The sequence below is a fragment of the Rhodamnia argentea genome, chromosome 1 (genome assembly GCF_020921035.1).
Source record: "Rhodamnia argentea isolate NSW1041297 chromosome 1, ASM2092103v1, whole genome shotgun sequence".
NCBI lineage: Eukaryota > Viridiplantae > Streptophyta > Magnoliopsida > Myrtales > Myrtaceae > Rhodamnia > Rhodamnia argentea.
Genome location: NC_063150.1, coordinates 13,221,246 through 13,238,666, shown reverse-complemented (window position 1 = coordinate 13,238,666; position 17,421 = coordinate 13,221,246). Strand labels below are relative to the sequence as shown.

At 37.8% G+C, this 17,421-nt stretch overlaps 1 protein-coding gene across 2 annotated transcripts; it reads left to right on the top strand.

Moving 5' to 3' along the window:
• Window positions 1-7,036: 7,036 nt before the first annotated feature.
• Window positions 7,037-13,364, top strand: LOC115751299 (glutamate--glyoxylate aminotransferase 2). Of its 2 annotated transcripts, none has more exons than XM_048283843.1 (14): window positions 7,037-7,355; window positions 8,520-8,659; window positions 9,174-9,239; window positions 9,355-9,472; window positions 10,006-10,087; window positions 10,182-10,269; window positions 10,479-10,637; window positions 11,053-11,226; window positions 11,323-11,454; window positions 11,902-11,967; window positions 12,072-12,136; window positions 12,326-12,417; window positions 12,526-12,682; window positions 13,043-13,364. In XM_048283843.1, exons 2-14 carry the CDS (start codon window positions 8,543-8,545, stop codon window positions 13,170-13,172), a joined length of 1,446 nt encoding a protein of 481 aa, XP_048139800.1. In that variant the 5' UTR covers window positions 7,037-7,355; window positions 8,520-8,542; the 3' UTR covers window positions 13,173-13,364. The 2 variants fall into 2 exon arrangements, with proteins under 2 accessions (XP_048139800.1, XP_030545002.1); XM_030689142.2 differs by having other exon boundaries at window positions 7,038-7,355; window positions 8,512-8,659.
• Window positions 13,365-17,421: the final 4,057 nt, after the last annotated feature.

Here is a 17,421-nt window from a genome sequence, read left to right as displayed (position 1 = left end):
TCACCGAATCTCGCATTATTATTAGTGATGTGCACACACACAACCAACGACCGATCACTAAATCTCACATCATTATCGGTGATGAGCACACGCTAAAAAAAAATTGGATCAAAACGCTAAAAATTTTAAGTAGCTACGATTTCACAAAAAAGCGGTGCACACCTAGATTTTGCGTTCCCAGCACCATCACTGTATAAAGACTACAACAACATAAATAGGTTGAAAAGGTACGGCAATCACCTTGTAAATCCCAGCCACATATCAAGATCGAGATAGAATAGCACCAAACTATAGTTCTAACTTTAAATAGGGAGAGAATAGCAGCAAAAAGATATCGATTAATCATAAAATCACTTTCACATAAGTCCATTCCCGAATATAGAAAAAGAAGCTTAGAAACCTTGCGGAGTGCTCAACAATATGGAGTAAGCACCTGAAACCAGAGGGAGCAAGTAGATATGGAGAGAGCAAATTCTTTCGAGGCACTTGCACTTCGATATTCAGAACTTACTTTCGCAGTGAATTTCTATCGTTTCGTCTACGAAATTAACGAAGAAATCTAAAAAATGGAGGGACAGGGAGATCTAAAGGAAGAGGAAGAGGGAGGGAGAGAGGGAGGCGCCCTTTCCCTCAGGAACGAAGCTGCATGGAAAAAAAAAGCGGCGGGTAGCTGGAGAAGAAACCATAGGAGAGGAGACGCAAGTGACTATTGTTATATGAAATGAGGTAACTGTTCACATAAGAAGTGGAGGGGATTGGGAAGGTACCAGTTCTCAAGAGATCTATCGATTGGTTGTCTATAAATAACACCAGATCATACATTGTCCAAAACAACTGTTCAAAAAACAACTCCTCTTCCGTAACTTTCTTTTTATATCGAGGATCCACATGGATCTGCTGATCTGCCAATGTCCAGCTGCGTCAGTACCTCGGAGAGAGCTAGCACAGCGGCCCACTAGTTATGCCCCTCCACTTAAGTCACGAAAATGAGTAGGGAGAGTTTCGAATCAGTGACATGACGAGGGATAGAACGCCCCTCAACCAACTCAGCCATGCGTGGGTGGGTTTCTTTCTTCTTCTCTTTTCATTCACATAATTTTGATAACACATTTAAGTGAAATTCCAAAAGAACTCGTTTCTCTGCGGCTTTTGTATATATCCTAGAGGTATATTTGTTCTAAGTCCAAAACAATAACAATAGGGATAGCAAATGATATCTTAAGGACAGTGATCATCATCACGCTTCAAAGCATAGCGGATCTACAGTTACTGCACTATCTTCCTCAGCAATCAAATTTCCCCAACATATCTGGCATCTATATCCGCACCGACTTTGAAAACCTCATGAAAAGATCGGAGACAAGTTGCTGAGTATGTCGAGAACATTATATGAAGTGCAGACCATTATCGAAGGATGCTCACATGCAAGAGTAGGACCTTGAACTCGCACGCTGCAGACATGGTGCAATGGTCATGTGAACCCATGCTGATGCAGGGAAATGATACGAAGCATGTGAGGCTGGCTGAGGTTTTGAAATCGAAAGGGGATCCAATGAAGAATCAAAAGGCTCGAACAAGTCTTATAGAATTATTGGAACTAACGTTCTGGGATTTCTAGGTTGGACCGGTCGGCGAAATCTCAGCGGCAGTGCGCCCGGGTGCCCCGCCCGGCACACTGTCCCCTGTGGCGTAGCGCGCGAGCGACCCCAGAACAGGGCGCGTCCTTCTTTAGACCAGCGGGCAATCTTCCCTGGCCCAGGTGGAGCGCTTTCTTCCGCCAGTTCGCCGGCCCAGGCGCACGGTTCAGCTCTTTTTTGGATCTGATTTTAGGACCATTTCTTAAAGAATTTTTCTGACCATAGGAAGCATTTCCCTTTTGAGTCAAAATTTACCAAATAAATAGAGCCTTTATTCTTCATTTCCACTCAAGAAACTTCCAACGAGTCCCAAACGTGTAGGGGTGAGCCAAAAATTCGGACCGAACTGGCCGATTCCCGATTCCTAAAAATTGAAACTCATAAATATCGGTTTGATTCCCTATTTCAGGTGTGAACCCATCTATCCGAACCGAATCATTCGTTACTATTATTGCAAAAGTCGAAAACCCTAATTATTAACTTATGCATTTTTCACAATTTACTCTCACTGAAAAGTGAAAATCATAGTTGCCCTTTCTTCACTTAAGTCTGTCTCTTGCTCACGACTCTCACTCTCAGTCATGCTCATTCTCAAACTCTCTTTCACTGAACATTTGAAGGAAAAGCGGTGGTTTTTCAAGCACCATTTTGTTGTTTGCTCCTTGAAATTTCGGCCTTTCGAGGTTTAGTTTTTTGCCGCACGGTCTTTGAATTTTCTTTTTTTGTTCTCCGCTTCGGTTGGTTGCATCGAGCTCATTAGGTCTTGGCTGTAGATTAGATTTCAGGATTTGTTTTTTTTTTTTTAATTTGGATACTTTGTTGTAACTTGCTAGAGTTTTAGATCTACGACTGTCTATGGCTGAATGTCTTACGAGTTTTTTAGGGCATCGAAACCTTAATTTGTGCAAAACGATTGCACTAATGAATGCTCGTTTAAATTTGATGTTTGTTTGTATTACTTCTCTTGGGTTGGTTTATTTACTGCCTATTGCTGTGAGAAATGCTGATCATCCGTGTGGCCCGAGATCCATGTTGTGTCGTCTCCTTTAGTAGTGAAGCTTGTGAACTTGCAGTGAATAGAGAAAAAGAAAAAATATCACAGCTGGTTCTGATGGGTCCTAAACGAGGTGAGTCGGTTCTCGTTCCATAGACCGAGAACCGCACCTTCCGATCCGATTCTCGGTTCTAGGATAAGAATCGGCTTACTTTAGAATCAATCAGCTTTACAAGCATGTACTGATTGAAGAATGTGGCAAATCATAACACCTCACATAAAAGCGATATCGTTATAATGCTAGGATGGGCGTAGAAAATTGAATATATAGTTCTTAATATGTTGAAATAAAGATGGGATTTTCGTAAAATACTTTGGTTTTCTTAATGCAGGAATTAGTCTTCAAAAGTATACTAAAGTATGTTATCATAGTCTTCACTCTTTTTAAATAAATGTAGGAAATTTTATATGTTCTCTTAGTTATTATTTTGTCTATTTAAAGAAATTGCACTAGAAAATCTGTTGCATGAAGCTAACTCAGAGGTTGAAATAGTGAGGGAACATGTCCGGGCGCACCTAAAGGATGAGGGCCGCATTTGGTCATCGGGATATAAATCAGGATAAAATATATTTTATCACATCCTAGACAGCTACCAAATATAGAATAGGATAAAGAGGGATATATGTGGAATATAACCCGGATAAAATAATCCTAAGAGAAAAGGTGTAATATATCAAGATAGGATTTCTTAAGAGAGTAGACAAGAGGAAAACTATGTTTTTCCTACTACTACTACCTCTCCTCTACATTGGCCTCTCTAGTAGGGGGTTGCCTCTTTGGTGGCGACAGCAACCATCAAGTGTGGTTGCCTCTCCGACGACACCGGACCGGGGTCTCTGATCGCAAAGTCGGGTACTTCTACAACATTATTTTTTAGTCGATTGTTTGACGTGATATGAGATGATATTCCTTATTCTTTAATCGTTTGAACATTTCCAACATTCAAAAGGAATCTTGGGATGTTATGAAGAGCTCAAGATTTATCATCGACTTTCAAGGTAGCTCTCTTGGACAAGCAACATGAGTTCATCTTCAACTTGTGAAAAGAGATCGAATAATTATATTGTTTAGCATCATGTTTACTTATTCAACAAGACAACAAGCAAGGCTAGTTAGTCATTCTCAAAAGATTCGACTCCAACTCAAAACCCTTGATTCTACTAGTTATGCTCCATCAATATGCCCGAATTTCAAATGGCACAAACATTTACTCAATAATAACTCTCTCATCCGAACTTATCACTATATAATTTCTGAGGCATCATGATGTTTCAGCAAAATAGAATCGATCTCAATCGCGCCTAGTCTATGCTTATCCTACTTTAAATCCGCAATTCACCAAACAGTAGATAAAGACATGACAAAATTGATGGATATCTTATCTTATCCTATCATGACTAGAAATCCGGACGATTAAACACAATCGAGGGGTTAAGGCCCCACAAATCATGAACTTAAGTTCTCAACCACAACACAATTTTGAAATATGTTTTCAAAAATTATAACTACTTTCTCTAAAATATTTTCAATCTTCAAAATCTAGTATTATATATGAGGACGATAAGCCATGTCTAAGTAGTGTAAGTAATAAAGCAGATCCATATTTTTGCATGTCATCAATCATGTTTTTAATAACACAAACGCAAAGATATCCAATCAACCTAGTTTTCTTTAAATTAAGGAAAAAGTGAATCGGAGGTTTTAAAACTTATCGAAAGTACAATTGACTCATAAAACTTTCAAAAAGTGTAATTGAGTCCTAAAACTTGTCATGAAAGTGCATTTGAGTCCTAAAACTTCTCAAAAAGTGCAATCAAGTCCTAAAAATTGACATATTAATCCAACCAAGTTCTTCCATTGATTAAATTTTTTAAAAAATTTTAGGACTTAATTATATTTTCATGATAATTTTTAGGACTTTATTGCATTTTTTGAAAGTTTTAAGACTAAAATACACTTTTGCAATAAGTTTTAGGACTTAATTGGATTTTTTAAAAATTTTAGAACTCATTTATAGGGAAAAGTACAATGCTAGTGCCAAAAGTTGTGTACGGAGATCACTTTGATGCCAAAATTTTCAATCGGATCATTTTAGTGCTAAGTCGGAGACAAAAGGATCACTTTGGTGCCTCCCGCGAGAATTTCCGGCCAAAATTGCCACGTGTCATTAATAATTATTTTTTAATAAAAAAAATGACATTTAAAAAAAACCCATGTGGACTTCTACACTTTAAAATAAATTAAAATAAAACAAATTCAAATTTAAAAATTAGCTGAAAAATTAAATTCATTTTCAATACAAACTTTATTTAAAATAAAATTAAAAATAAGCTAAATTTTTTTTTAAAAAAAAACCCTTAAACTTAAAAAAAAAATTACGGTGGATAACTAGGTGGCAAGGGCTTAAGCCCTCGTCGCCACGGCCTATGCCCCCACCATTGCCAAGAATGGCCGGTGGCAATGGGGCATGGCCCACAAGGCCACCGACCGCAAGCCTTCGCCCGGATCGGGGCAAGGGTCGCCGGCCATGGCCCATGTCTAGTTGAGGGCCACCATGGTGGGGGTTGATAGCTAGTGGTGGCCCTCGGCCAAACATGGGTGAGGGCCGACGAGCCCCACCATCATCGACCATTGCCGGCAACGTGAGGTAGCGGTAGCAAGGGTTGTGCAAGCCCTCGCCGCCTTCAAACTTTTATCTTTTTTTTTTAACCTAGTTTTTCAAATGATTTTGAAAAAACAATTTGAATTTTTTTTTTTTTGTAAGCTAATTAAGTTTTTATTTTTAGTATTTTTTTAAATTTTTACCTTTTTTAATTGTTGACTAGACCTTGTAGGTGTCATGTCAATTTGAAATAAAATAAAATAATGCCATGTCAAATTTCTGGCGGGGCAAATTGGACTTAGGACTAAAATGATTATTTTTTTAAAAAAGCTTAACACTAAAGTGATCCGATTAAAACTTTTAGCATTAAAGTGATCTCTGTACACAACTTTTGGCACTAAAAGTGTACTTTTTCCCTCATTTATTATTTCATGACAAATTTTAGGACTTCCAAGATATTTATTCCTTAAATTAATTTGTGGCAACTCTATTGAGAATTGTTTATGTTTCAAGTCTTCGAATTTTCAAATGCTAGTTTCCACAATTTACTTTCCCTCTCTTTTTCCACGATAGCAAACAATATCATCCTCAAGTAACATTGATCAACTAACTATGGCTAATGAATATATGTAAAAGAAAACTCATAGGTAGAGAGAGATTATATGAATATAAAAAGTATGTAGATCTCATTGTTAACGTGCAAGCTAGATTAATGAACATGGAATTTGATTGATGGGGGTGGATGCACATATGCAAAAGGGATAACACTTGCTCTAATGTTATCTTAGAAAATCAACCCAAAAGCTTAAATTTATAGATGGAGGGAGACCACATGAATATAAAAAGCATATAAGACATTCCACATATATGATATCCACATTGCCATTTACATCAACTGCAGTATATTTTTCACTAGACAAACCATAGAATATATTCAAAGGCACTCTTTACGTCCAATGGTAGAACTACTAAATATTTGTTATAATAAAACGTTTTTAATCGAACAAAATGCTGAGCTTGTAAGAAAACTCGATCTAATAGGTTTTCCTAAAAGGTTTTTGAGTAGATTTTTCAGTTCGAGCAGTTTCCTGATTTGAATGGATTTCCTAAAAGAGGCTTTTCCTATTTTGGACTAATGTTGCCTATGTTGCTTTGGGTGTAATCGAAGATTCATAATTTATTTCTTGGCAGCTTGCTTTCTTGCCTTTTCTCGCCTGATTTTTAGAATATAATAATTATTTTAATTAGCATAATTTGTGCAATTTTGACAAATGACTATTCATATTTTTTTTTTGTTACGTGGATTACTATATCTTGATTTGAGTTGACTCGTGTTCCTACTAACAAAGCCAAGGAAATTCCCTTCTCTTTGACTTTTGAAGGGAGTCGAACTCCATACCTGTGATGCTAGTGGCCCCACTCTCAATCCTTTTATGAGCAGGGCCGCATGTGTATTGATCACTACGCCTCTGAACTTAGAGTATGAAAACAGAATGGAAATTCCGTGACCTGCATCTGAACCACGGAAATTGCCTCTGAACCACGGAAATTGCCTCAGAGAGAGAGAGAGAGAGAGAGAGAATGCAAGCTCACATGGAAAATATGGAAAATTGACCAATGCGAGAAGGTCCGCATCAGAAGGTGTCCCTTTTGCAAAGCCTCTCCGCGCCGATCATCTTAGCAAACGAAACCTCGCAGTTTGAACCTACACCACACTCGTCGCTCGACGCTTTATCCCTTCGAATTCTTGATTTTGGGGAGTCGCCAAATAAAAACCCACCTTACCTGTTGTCAGTGGCTCTCGTTCAACCCCCCATTGCGGGTTCACATGTGCTGCAGCTGCCACACATACTCTTCTGCCCCGCCCACTGCGCTTCCAAGCATTATAATATTTGCTTTGTTCTCGCCCGGACAAAGAGGACCCAGATTCGTTGTCAGATAAGCCCAAAGAATAAAGAAAGGGCCTAACAGGAACAGCAGCTCCTGCATTTCGCAGTTGGAGCCCCTGTTAGAACCGGCTTCCTGCGTGGTCGAGAGGACTCGAGCTCAAGCTCCAAGCAGGTAACTTTTCCCACTCTTGTGACGAGAAATGAAGCTGTGTGAAATGGGTGTTGATTCTTTTTGCCGGCTCTTATTTGGCTCGACCGAGTTCACCTTGTCGAGTGATGGTTTTGGTAGTTCGTCATTGTTGTTGGGTCATTAGTGTATCGTCTCTTGGCTTCGTAATTTTTACTGATTGACATGATTCCTCGGTTTGATTCGATGATCGGGTCTCTGCTGCATGCATGGTCTGTTTCGATCAAGTTTTTGCTCGTGGCGTCGCGTAAGGGTGATCAGTTTTTGGTTCAGACTCTTTTTTCTTTTCACTGTATGCTTTTGCAAGTGCAATTGACAGGTGTCTCTGAGAAGCGAGAACCCCTTTGTCGAATTTGCAATCGCGTGACGGTTTGGCTTCTTGTGTTCAGATTTTCTGGTGGCGAGTCGATGATGAGTTCTCTGGAAATATTTGTCTCTGTCTTGCTTTAATGTCTTTCGTGACTATTCTCTCTCATCCTGAGCACTCGCTGCTTTGTCCTGATGCGCTGGTTCTTAATTACGAGTTCCAAGTGTTCAAGTTTGGTTCTTGGCATTTCTTCTATGGAGTGTGTGCTGCATATGTGCTCTTACTGAGCCACAGTATGATACTTTTGCCAGCTCTTTCAAGAATTTGATTCATTTTTCAATCTGAAGGTAAGCTCTCTATGTGGGATTAGGTGTCTTTGTATTTTGTCACCATGATGAGCAGAATTCGTGAAATGGAGTGTCTTTTGCTAGGCCAATCTGTTGAATCTCCATTCATTCGCTGTTCTTTGATGCATTCGGGACTCTTTGCTAAAAACATCGATCTCAAAATTTTTTATTCCGTGCCAATAGCTGTCATTTTTGTTCATTTATGACTTGAATTGAGTCGGGGAACAGTACTATTTTGGAAATCAAGTTGGCGATTGCATTGGTAATACTTAGTTGAACCCGGGCTATGTATTCAAAGTGAAAAACATGCTTAACTGCCTTAGGATACGCTATTTTCAGAAGCTTGGATATCCTCTCTTCAGGGTACTTAGTAACCCTATGCAATGTTGGCCTTCCTGTGGTTTGTTTAAAACAAACTTCTCTGAGATTGCAATTCCAGCTATTCACGTGGCGGTCTGCAGATACTCATCAGAAATCAGTACTGTAGGTGAGCAGTTTATTGAGGCCAGAACACCATCATGGCACCGAGGGCACTGGACTACGAGTCACTGAATGAGAATGTGAAGAAAGTTCAGTATGCTGTTAGGGGCGAGCTGTATCTTCGTGCTTCAGAACTTCAGAAGGAAGGGAAGAAGGTATTACAGTTCGCTTGACTCAGTGTTGCTTTGAGATAACGTGCTTTTGTGCTTTGCTGCACTATGCTGTCCGTAAGCTAATGCATCGAATTAATAGCCGGTGAAATTATGTGGTCGAGAGTTGTTTGAGGAATGTGAGTATCAACTTTTTATTCATTCAGTTTGCCAAAGTGTGATTCATTATTGTGGCCCTTCAGTTGAATGACGGTATCTGTCTGTTAAGTATCTTGGAAAAAAAAAAGACTTGCGTCTTTCTAAAAAATTTTGCTAATCTGTTCAGTTGCAACTTTCACAAGAAAAGATTGATTGATATTCACGTCATGGCCAAGAAAGACGCCTACATCCACCTGCATTTTGTTGCAATACATATGCTATTGAAATCACTATTCACGAAGGCGTAGAACCATGCAGTTCTCTTTCATTTCAATGTTAATGAAATCCGATTGACAAAATCATTCCGTATGCTTGGATGTTTCTCTTTCCAGCTACTTATTTAACAATTTTATCTCTGCAGATCATATTTACAAATGTTGGCAACCCCCAAGCTCTAGGACAGAAACCATTGACTTTTCCTCGTCAGGTTCGTCTCCATTGTGACTTGTCAGTTCCACATCTGGTGGGACTCACCTGCTCCACAACCTGATATGTTTCATTGCTTTTCCATTCTAACTAACCGAATATATTCATTATATCAGGTGGTTGCATTGTGCCAAGCTCCATTTCTGTTGGATGACCCAAATGTAGGATTGCTTTTCCCTGCAGATGCAATTGCAAGAGCCAAGCATTATCTCTCACTTACCACTGGTGGCTTAGGTATTCTACTCTTGATTTTTTGTTACAAGCCTCTGGAATCATAACTGTACCAGTCACTTGAGCATTCTTAATCACACTCACTTTTTGTCCATGCATCACTCTCCATTTTCACTCGTAGTCACTTCTTTATTGGCCTCATAACCTTAGTGGGAGGACCACCGCTGGGTGTATATATTCAGGGTCTTCCCAAGTAGTCTCATCACCTCAACATACTCTTAGAGTTTTGCAGACTTTTTCATTCTCGTGTGCGTACCTAGGTTCTTGTCTTTATTCCTTTGGAATCCTAAATTCTCAGAGGTTGGATTACCATGCTCCCATAAACATAATTATATCGATTGACACTCTCCACGACATCTGCAATTATGCGTATTATATGGCTATCTTTTCAATGGATTAATTAGGTGGCCATTCAGTGGCGGTGCCTTGAAAGCGTATCATGTTACTTTTCTTGCATTTTTGCTGCCATATCCAATTTAGCAAATTTTATCATTATCACAAATAAGAAGCTCTTATGGAGGGTACATATGTCTCAGGTGCTTATAGTGATTCACGTGGTCTTCCGGGTGTCAGGAAAGAAGTGGCAGAGTTCATTGGAAGGCGTGATGGGCACCCAAGGTGATCTTAAAAGTCCTAATGTATCACTGCAGTGATTTCTTCATATCCCAGCTCCCAATGGAAGGGAACTGACCTTTTTTAACTCTGATGGCAGTGACCCAGAGCTCATCTTTCTCACAGATGGTGCAAGCAAAGGTGTCATGCAAATCTTAAATACTATTATCCGTGGTGAAGGAGATGGGGTAATGTTTTGCCCTCATGTTTGCTTATAGATGTTCCATTTTTCCCCTTTCCGGTGTTCTGCCTCTTTTCCCAAGCTACTTTCTTCTTTTACTTGATCTTAATCTTCTTGTTCTTCCTCTAAATATTGTAGTTAGTAATTAGTCAAGGGTGCCTGGGTTTATTTCCACTGGGGAAAAATGCTGATTGTTATTTACGCCTCTCTTGCCAGATTCTAGTGCCAGTCCCACAATACCCCCTCTATTCAGCTGCAATAGCTTTGTTCGGTGGTTCTCTTGTCCCATATTATCTGGAGGAGACAGCAAATTGGGGTCTTGATATAAATGATCTTCGGCAATCAGTTTCACGGGCCCGTGCGAATGGAATTACAGTAAATAATCTTTCTTTTTTATACTTGAATGTGTGCAGTTACTGCATATCTGAAAGGAGCATCACATTTAATCCCAATGAACTTAATGAAATTAATCATATTTAAGAACCATAGCATTTCATGATTCTTTGGTAAATCCACTTTGATTCTCAATTTACCAATAATGTGGGACCATTTGCATGTGTGCATCAAAAGGATACTGAAAGAGCAGACTACGAAGACTGGTGCAGTTAACCAATTTATCTGGCCATCCTATAGGAAAAACACAGTTAAAATCCTTTTGAAATCCTCATCTTATTGTAATATTCCATGTCTGTTGTCAATGTAAATTACACTAAGTGGTAACTTGCTTTAGTAATATGCTGCATTGTTCTCTCCACATCTAGCTACAATTTTTTGTATTTTGAATGACCAGGTGCGAGCCATGGTGATTATAAACCCTGGCAACCCTACAGGCCAGTGTCTCAGTCAAGCTAATTTGAAAGAAATTCTCTACTTCTGTTATCAAGAGAACTTAGTCTTGCTTGGCGACGAGGTTTATCAACAGAATATCTACCAGGATGAGCGTCCTTTTATCAGTGCTAGGAAGGTAATATTTTTTTGTCGTTCAATTTAGTCTCACTCCTATAAATTCTCTTCAGTCATCAAGCTCATCAATATTTTCATTTTCCTCTTATGCCGGAAGGTTTTGTTGGGTATGGGACCGCCTATTAGCAGGGAACTACAGCTCGTTTCTTTCCACACTGTTTCAAAGGGATACTGGGGTGAATGTGGACAGAGAGGTGGATACTTTGAGATGACTAATATACCTCCCAAGGTTTGCTTCTCTACCACTATGTTGTGTTGTGGTTGGGATCATGCCAATGGGTACTGAACCTATTTACTAGACATGTATGCACATCGGCTTTTCAGAATGAACCAAATTTGAGAATAGCAAAAATTTATGATCATAATTTTTTCTTATCAATTCCATGATCTAATCATCTGTATTCAGTCAATGTCTACTCCTTCAATGTCGGCTATTTCCCACCGGCTACAATCTTCCGTTTCCACAGGATCACGCACTTTTATTATTTATCGACTTTCCTTATCATGGGTGCTGGTGCTCCTGTCACTTTCTATTCATGATTACATGCCATATGGAGGTCATTCATGATGGCATTTAGCAGTAGATAGCTGATGCATTAGTGGTGTCTCAATTTTACACAAGTTGTTTTGTGGCAATGCTTTTAGTTTATGTTCTTTACATTTCTTGACATTGCAGAGTGTTGATGAAATCTACAAAGTTGCATCAATATCACTTAGTCCTAATGTGCCTGCCCAGATTTTTGTAAGTTGCAATAATTTCCACTGTAAGCGGTGGTTTATTGACCTAGCTACAATTAATCATCTGTAAAAATGATTTTGACACTTTCTGCTTATGATGCCATTCAGATGGGATTGATGGTTAACCCTCTTAAACCTGGAGACATATCATATGACCAGTTTGTTCTTGAAAGGTACCACTCCTAAGACTCCACTGACCATAAAATTCTTTGCCCATTGGTGAATTTGCTCTCAGGGAAGGAATTGTTCTCTAGGCTCAGGGGAACTTGGAACAGCAGATTTACGCGCAGAAACTTTTGTTATTTTCTTGCACAAGGATTGTGATGGTCTTCTGGTTAATGTTTGAAGCATGTATTTTGCAGCAAAGGGATCCTTGAATCACTGAGGCGACGAGCAAGGATAATGACTGATGGGTTCAACAGCTGCCGAAATGTAGTTTGCAACTTCACGGAAGGTACAAGTTGTTACTTTCACTTATAATCTTTTTTATTGCATTCTTCCCAATCTTCCCTCGACTTTAGCAGAATTTCGTCTGTGAGGATTTACACAAAACTTCTTTTAGGTGCCATGTATTCATTCCCACAAATTCGTTTGCCACCGAGAGCCATACAGGCTGCTAAACAAGCTGGAAAAGTCCCCGATGTTTTCTACTGTCTCAAGCTACTGGAAGCGACCGGCATTTCCACTGTCCCAGGTTCAGGATTCGGGCAGAAAGAAGGGTAATATATTCATCTACTCATACCCCTTTCTGCAAAATCTTCCTCATCTAAGTAATGGTTGATTTCTGTTCTCATTTACCGCAGCACACTTTCTTTCGAGGTTTTGCATACGTGAAAAGTTTTCAGTGTCCGGTATGTGCCGTATTGAGTTCATGGTTTCTGTGTCCGGTATCTTTGGTATCTAGCCTTTTGAAAGATCAATCAACTACCTTACCAAAAAAAAAAAAAAAAAAGGTTTTCAGAGTTAGTGAAAGGACCTTTTCTTTTGTCACGCATTGCTCTTTTTTGGCGAAGATGATGCACATTTCCCTGCGACGTCTCAGATGGAGACCGAGCTAATTCATCATCCATTGCCTGTAGGGTCTTCCATTTGAGGACGACCATCTTGCCTGCTGAGGAGGAAATGCCAGAGATCATGGCAAGTTTCAAGAAGTTCAACGACGAGTTCATGGAGCAATATGAAGACCATCGGGGTTATTCCAGGATGTAACAGGATGATGCTGTAGCTCTCCAACAATCTGTAATATAATCTCCTCCAATGGTACGAAGACGGAACAGAAACCTCCTTGGATTCTCGTGATCTATTTCGTCCTGCGAATGCATTGTTATTGAATACTTCCCTGTACTTCTGATTTATCGTTCGTTCGCGGCAGATGTGTCTATAATGTTCTCTTTCTGACCATTCTGTGGCTTAGATCTTTGTGTGGAATTGAACACACAGTTTCTGTGACAAACTTGATGCTTGATGAATCTGAAGAACTTGGATTGAACGATGCTAGCTATACTTGAGCAAGTGCCGGTTCCTATGTGAATACACTCGGGTTCTTTTTGTTATTGTTTTTCGATGAACTACATTCGTGTTTTTGGTATGGCCGAGTGTCGTGACCCTCTCGAGGCGGGACATTATTAGATGCTTGATCTCAAGGTGAATTAATGGAATACCAAGTAAGCGAGGAGAGGACGTGCACAGTTGCTCTCACGAGGTGGCGCTCGTACTTGGCTCGGGTTTTTCTAAAACCTGATCACAACTTGGTTTTGACGCGATGAATTGTGAATTTTTTTGGGCCAAATACCACATAAAATTTTAAACTGGTATATTTATTATAAATTTACGTCAAATTATTTTTTTAACTATAAAAAATCTCAAATTAGTACATTTATGACAATTTTATCTCAAACCGGTAACGTCTTTGATAAGTTTACTTTCCGTTAGTTTTCGTTAAATCTAATCGTTGAAGTGCTAAGTTATATATCACGTGTTAATTGATAGAGTGTACTAGCTTATGATTTTTAACCCTTTGTATGTCACATGTGTATTAGTTTGAAATTTTTCATGGTATTAATTCAATTAACGGAAGATAAATTTGTCTTAGGTATGCCAGTTTGGTATTCTTTGTTGTAAAAAAAAATTAGTTTGTGGTAAATTTGTCATAGGTGTACCAATTTAGGATTTTTTTTATGGTCAAAAAATTAGTTCGGAATAAATTTATCACAACCGTACCAGTTTAAGGTTTTTCCTGGTAAAAAAAATAGTTTGAGGTATATTTGTCACAGGTTTACCAGTTTGGAGTTTTTCATAATATTAACCATTTTTTTTAGGAGCTGCCACTAACCTATTAGAGTTCAATTAGAGATCAAGTAAAACGTGTGAAGACGGTTTTACTTTCATGTATTCGAAATTCGGATTCGGGGACTTGATTACTATATAACTCAAAAGGATGCCTCTGCATTGCTATAAAATCTTATTCACAAACATCTCAATAAGATTATAAATTATCTAATTAGGACACGCAGAATAAAAATTAAATGATCGCTAAAATAAACTAGGGTTATACATAATCGAAGTTTTGCCACCTCAAATAGACATGCTCTAATTGCTTAGTTCCATTTAATTTTTCAGTAATTTCGTGTTTGTCATGAGATTTCATCGAAAATTTATGCAGAAATAAAAAGATTGCCCAAAAAATTATCGGAGCAGTGAGATGTACACTCCCTAAGTTCTGTCTTATGAAACCACTTGCAATATTTACCGTCCCAAATGATTTTAGCCATACAATTACCTACCATTGACTATTACTATAGATATTAGAGACAGAGAATATTGTGGAGTAGTCTAGAACATTTATGAAAATGCATCATTGTTTTCACAAATATCTTAGCTGAATAATGGGATTATTAGGAATATTTTTTCATGAGAGAAACTGATCAACTGTACAATTAATGTGTGTTAACTAATTTAAATGAAATGATTAGTACATCTCCATCATATGCTGTTATCAAGAATGAGAAAAACTGAATACGGAGAGAATTACAAGAAAAGTCTTAAACTTATTATAATCGTGTCAATTCAATCCTAATTTTTTTTTTTTATCAATTCAATCCTAAACCTTTTGCAATTATACTAATTCAGTTAATTTGACTGGTCGGAGCTGATGTGGCAAATTATTAATAATATTTTAATTTTTTCAAATTTTATATTATTTTTTGCCTTTTTTTTCTTTTCCTTTTTTTTTTTTGGCTTTAGTCCTAAAACTTCTTGCCGGCCATCGGCCGAGGCCAAGGGCGCGGCGAGGGTTGGCAGGCCCTCGGTCGGCCCAAGTCCCAAAAAAAAAATAAAAGAAAAAACTATTAAAAATAAAAATAATATAAAATTTTGAAAAATATTAAAAGTATTATTAAAATTTTGTTACGTCGACTAGCGCTGGCCGGCTAGAACCGAATGAGTATAATTACAAAAGGTTTAAGATCGAATTAGAAAAAAAAGTTTAGGGCTGAATCGGTATAATTGCAATACGATTAAGACTTTTTCGATAATTCTCTCCTCGATACCTAAAGGATATAGGCAGGAATTCTTAAACTAGATATATCATTTTTAGGTCCATTACTTCGCAGCTTTGGTAGGGTGATTAGAAAGGAAAATAAAAAAAATATATTCGAATAATTTCGAGAGAAAATAAGAGAAATGATTTGGAAATATTAAGTTATAATGTTGTTAGGATGGTTACGACGAAAAAGAAAGAAAAAGAATGCATTACGATATAAAAAAAATCATGTTATCTAATTAAAATAACAAAAATTGCAAAGAAAAAAAAATCCCTTAGGAATTTTCCTTGTCCTCTTATTCTTTCCCTTCATCCAAACAATATTATGTCTTTGAAATCAATCTCTCTTCACTCCTACTCCCTCCTACCAAACTAAATGTCCGAGTTTTGACGCACACACAAAAAAAAAAAAAAAATAAATAAATAAATTAAATGTCCGATTTTTGAAAAAATAAATAAAAAAATAAATGTCTGAGATAAATAATTATTTAAGCCAAGAACAAAGCGATCAAAATAATTGCAGGCATACAAAAACCATGGGTTTTTTTTTAGGAATGGTCTATTCATTTACGATTCAGCCAAGGGAAAAGTTTTTTTTTATTTGTTTTCCCACCAAAACCCGAAATGTTATATAAATTTAAATTAATACCACGAAAAATTTCAAATTAGTGCACCTAAGATAAATTTAAGCCAATTTTTTTTTTTGACTAAACAATTTTTTTGGCCACAAAATATCTCAAACTGGTACACTTGTGACAAATTTACTCTCCATAGTTTTCGTTAAATTTTATCATCAAATTGCTAAGTTGGATGACACATGACAGTTAACAGGTGTATCGGTTTAAAATTTTTATCCTATATTTGTCACAAATATATCAGTTTAGGATTTTTAATGATAAAAAAAAATACCTTGGAGTACATTTATCATAGTTGTATAAGTTTAGAATTTTTCGTGGTCAAAAAAATAGTTTGGGGTAAATTTATCATAGGTGTTCCAATTTGAGGTTTTATGTGGTCATAGGTATACCAGTTTGGGTTTTTCATGGTATTAACAAAAAAATTTATTTCTTTTATAATTTTAAAAAGTTTAGATAATAGAGTAAATTTTGGTAGGAAAACAAAAATTAAATTACTTTTCCATAATTGGATTTTGGGAAAATTCAAAAAAAAAAAAAGGCTCTAAATGCCCTCATTTTTTCAAATAAAGGTCTAAAGTGAACTTTATTTTAAATAAGGGTCTGAAGTGCCTTTATTGTGTCAAAGAAGAGCCTCAAGTACATATTATTTCAAATAAAGGCTTAAAATGACAATATTAGTCTAAAAAAAAAGCTCGAGTCACTTTAGTTAGGGGCACTTTGATCATTTATTATTTTCTTTTATTTTTTTTCCTTTTCCTATTTTTAGGAGATTTTGAAAAAAAGCGAAAAAAAAAAGCAAAGAAATACAAGCTAGTAATTGCGGCCCCACTTGTGGTGGGGCGATCGCTATTGTTGTCGGGGTCGCCGCACCTCGCCGATAGCGAAAAGAGGGCCGTGACCCTCTCTCGAATCTGAATGAGGGTCGGCGACCCTCGCCTAGGTCCGACCGAGGGCTGCCCAAATCGGTGGCCCTCGTCCTTGTCCGTGTCCGACCAAGAGTCGTGGCCATTAGTCATGATTGGGGTAGACACCGCCCTCCGACCCACCTCGATCCGATCACGGCCAATGGCTACGACCCTCTCTCGTCTTAGGCAAGGGCTAGTAGGCCCTCACCTTTGATTGGCGGGGTAGCCAGCCTTTGCCGAGGCGCCGACGGCCTTTTTTTTTAACTTTTTTTTAAATTTAATTTAACAAAAAATTAGGTTAAATTTCATTTTTAAAAAAATGCCCTTAATCGGTTAGAAAATTTGACCCGCCGATTGTCCCTCGAGGTCAAACC

Bases quoted from the DNA above. Each gene is read 5' to 3' on its own strand.
- LOC115751299 (XM_048283843.1), top strand. From the start codon at position 8,543: ATGGCACCGAGGGCACTGGACTACGAGTCACTGAATGAGAATGTGAAG. The intron at 9,473-10,005 runs GTATTCTACTCT...CATATGTCTCAG, and splicing joins ACTTACCACTGGTGGCTTAG to GTGCTTATAGTGATTCACGT. The intron at 11,227-11,322 runs GTAATATTTTTT...TTATGCCGGAAG, and splicing joins CTTTTATCAGTGCTAGGAAG to GTTTTGTTGGGTATGGGACC.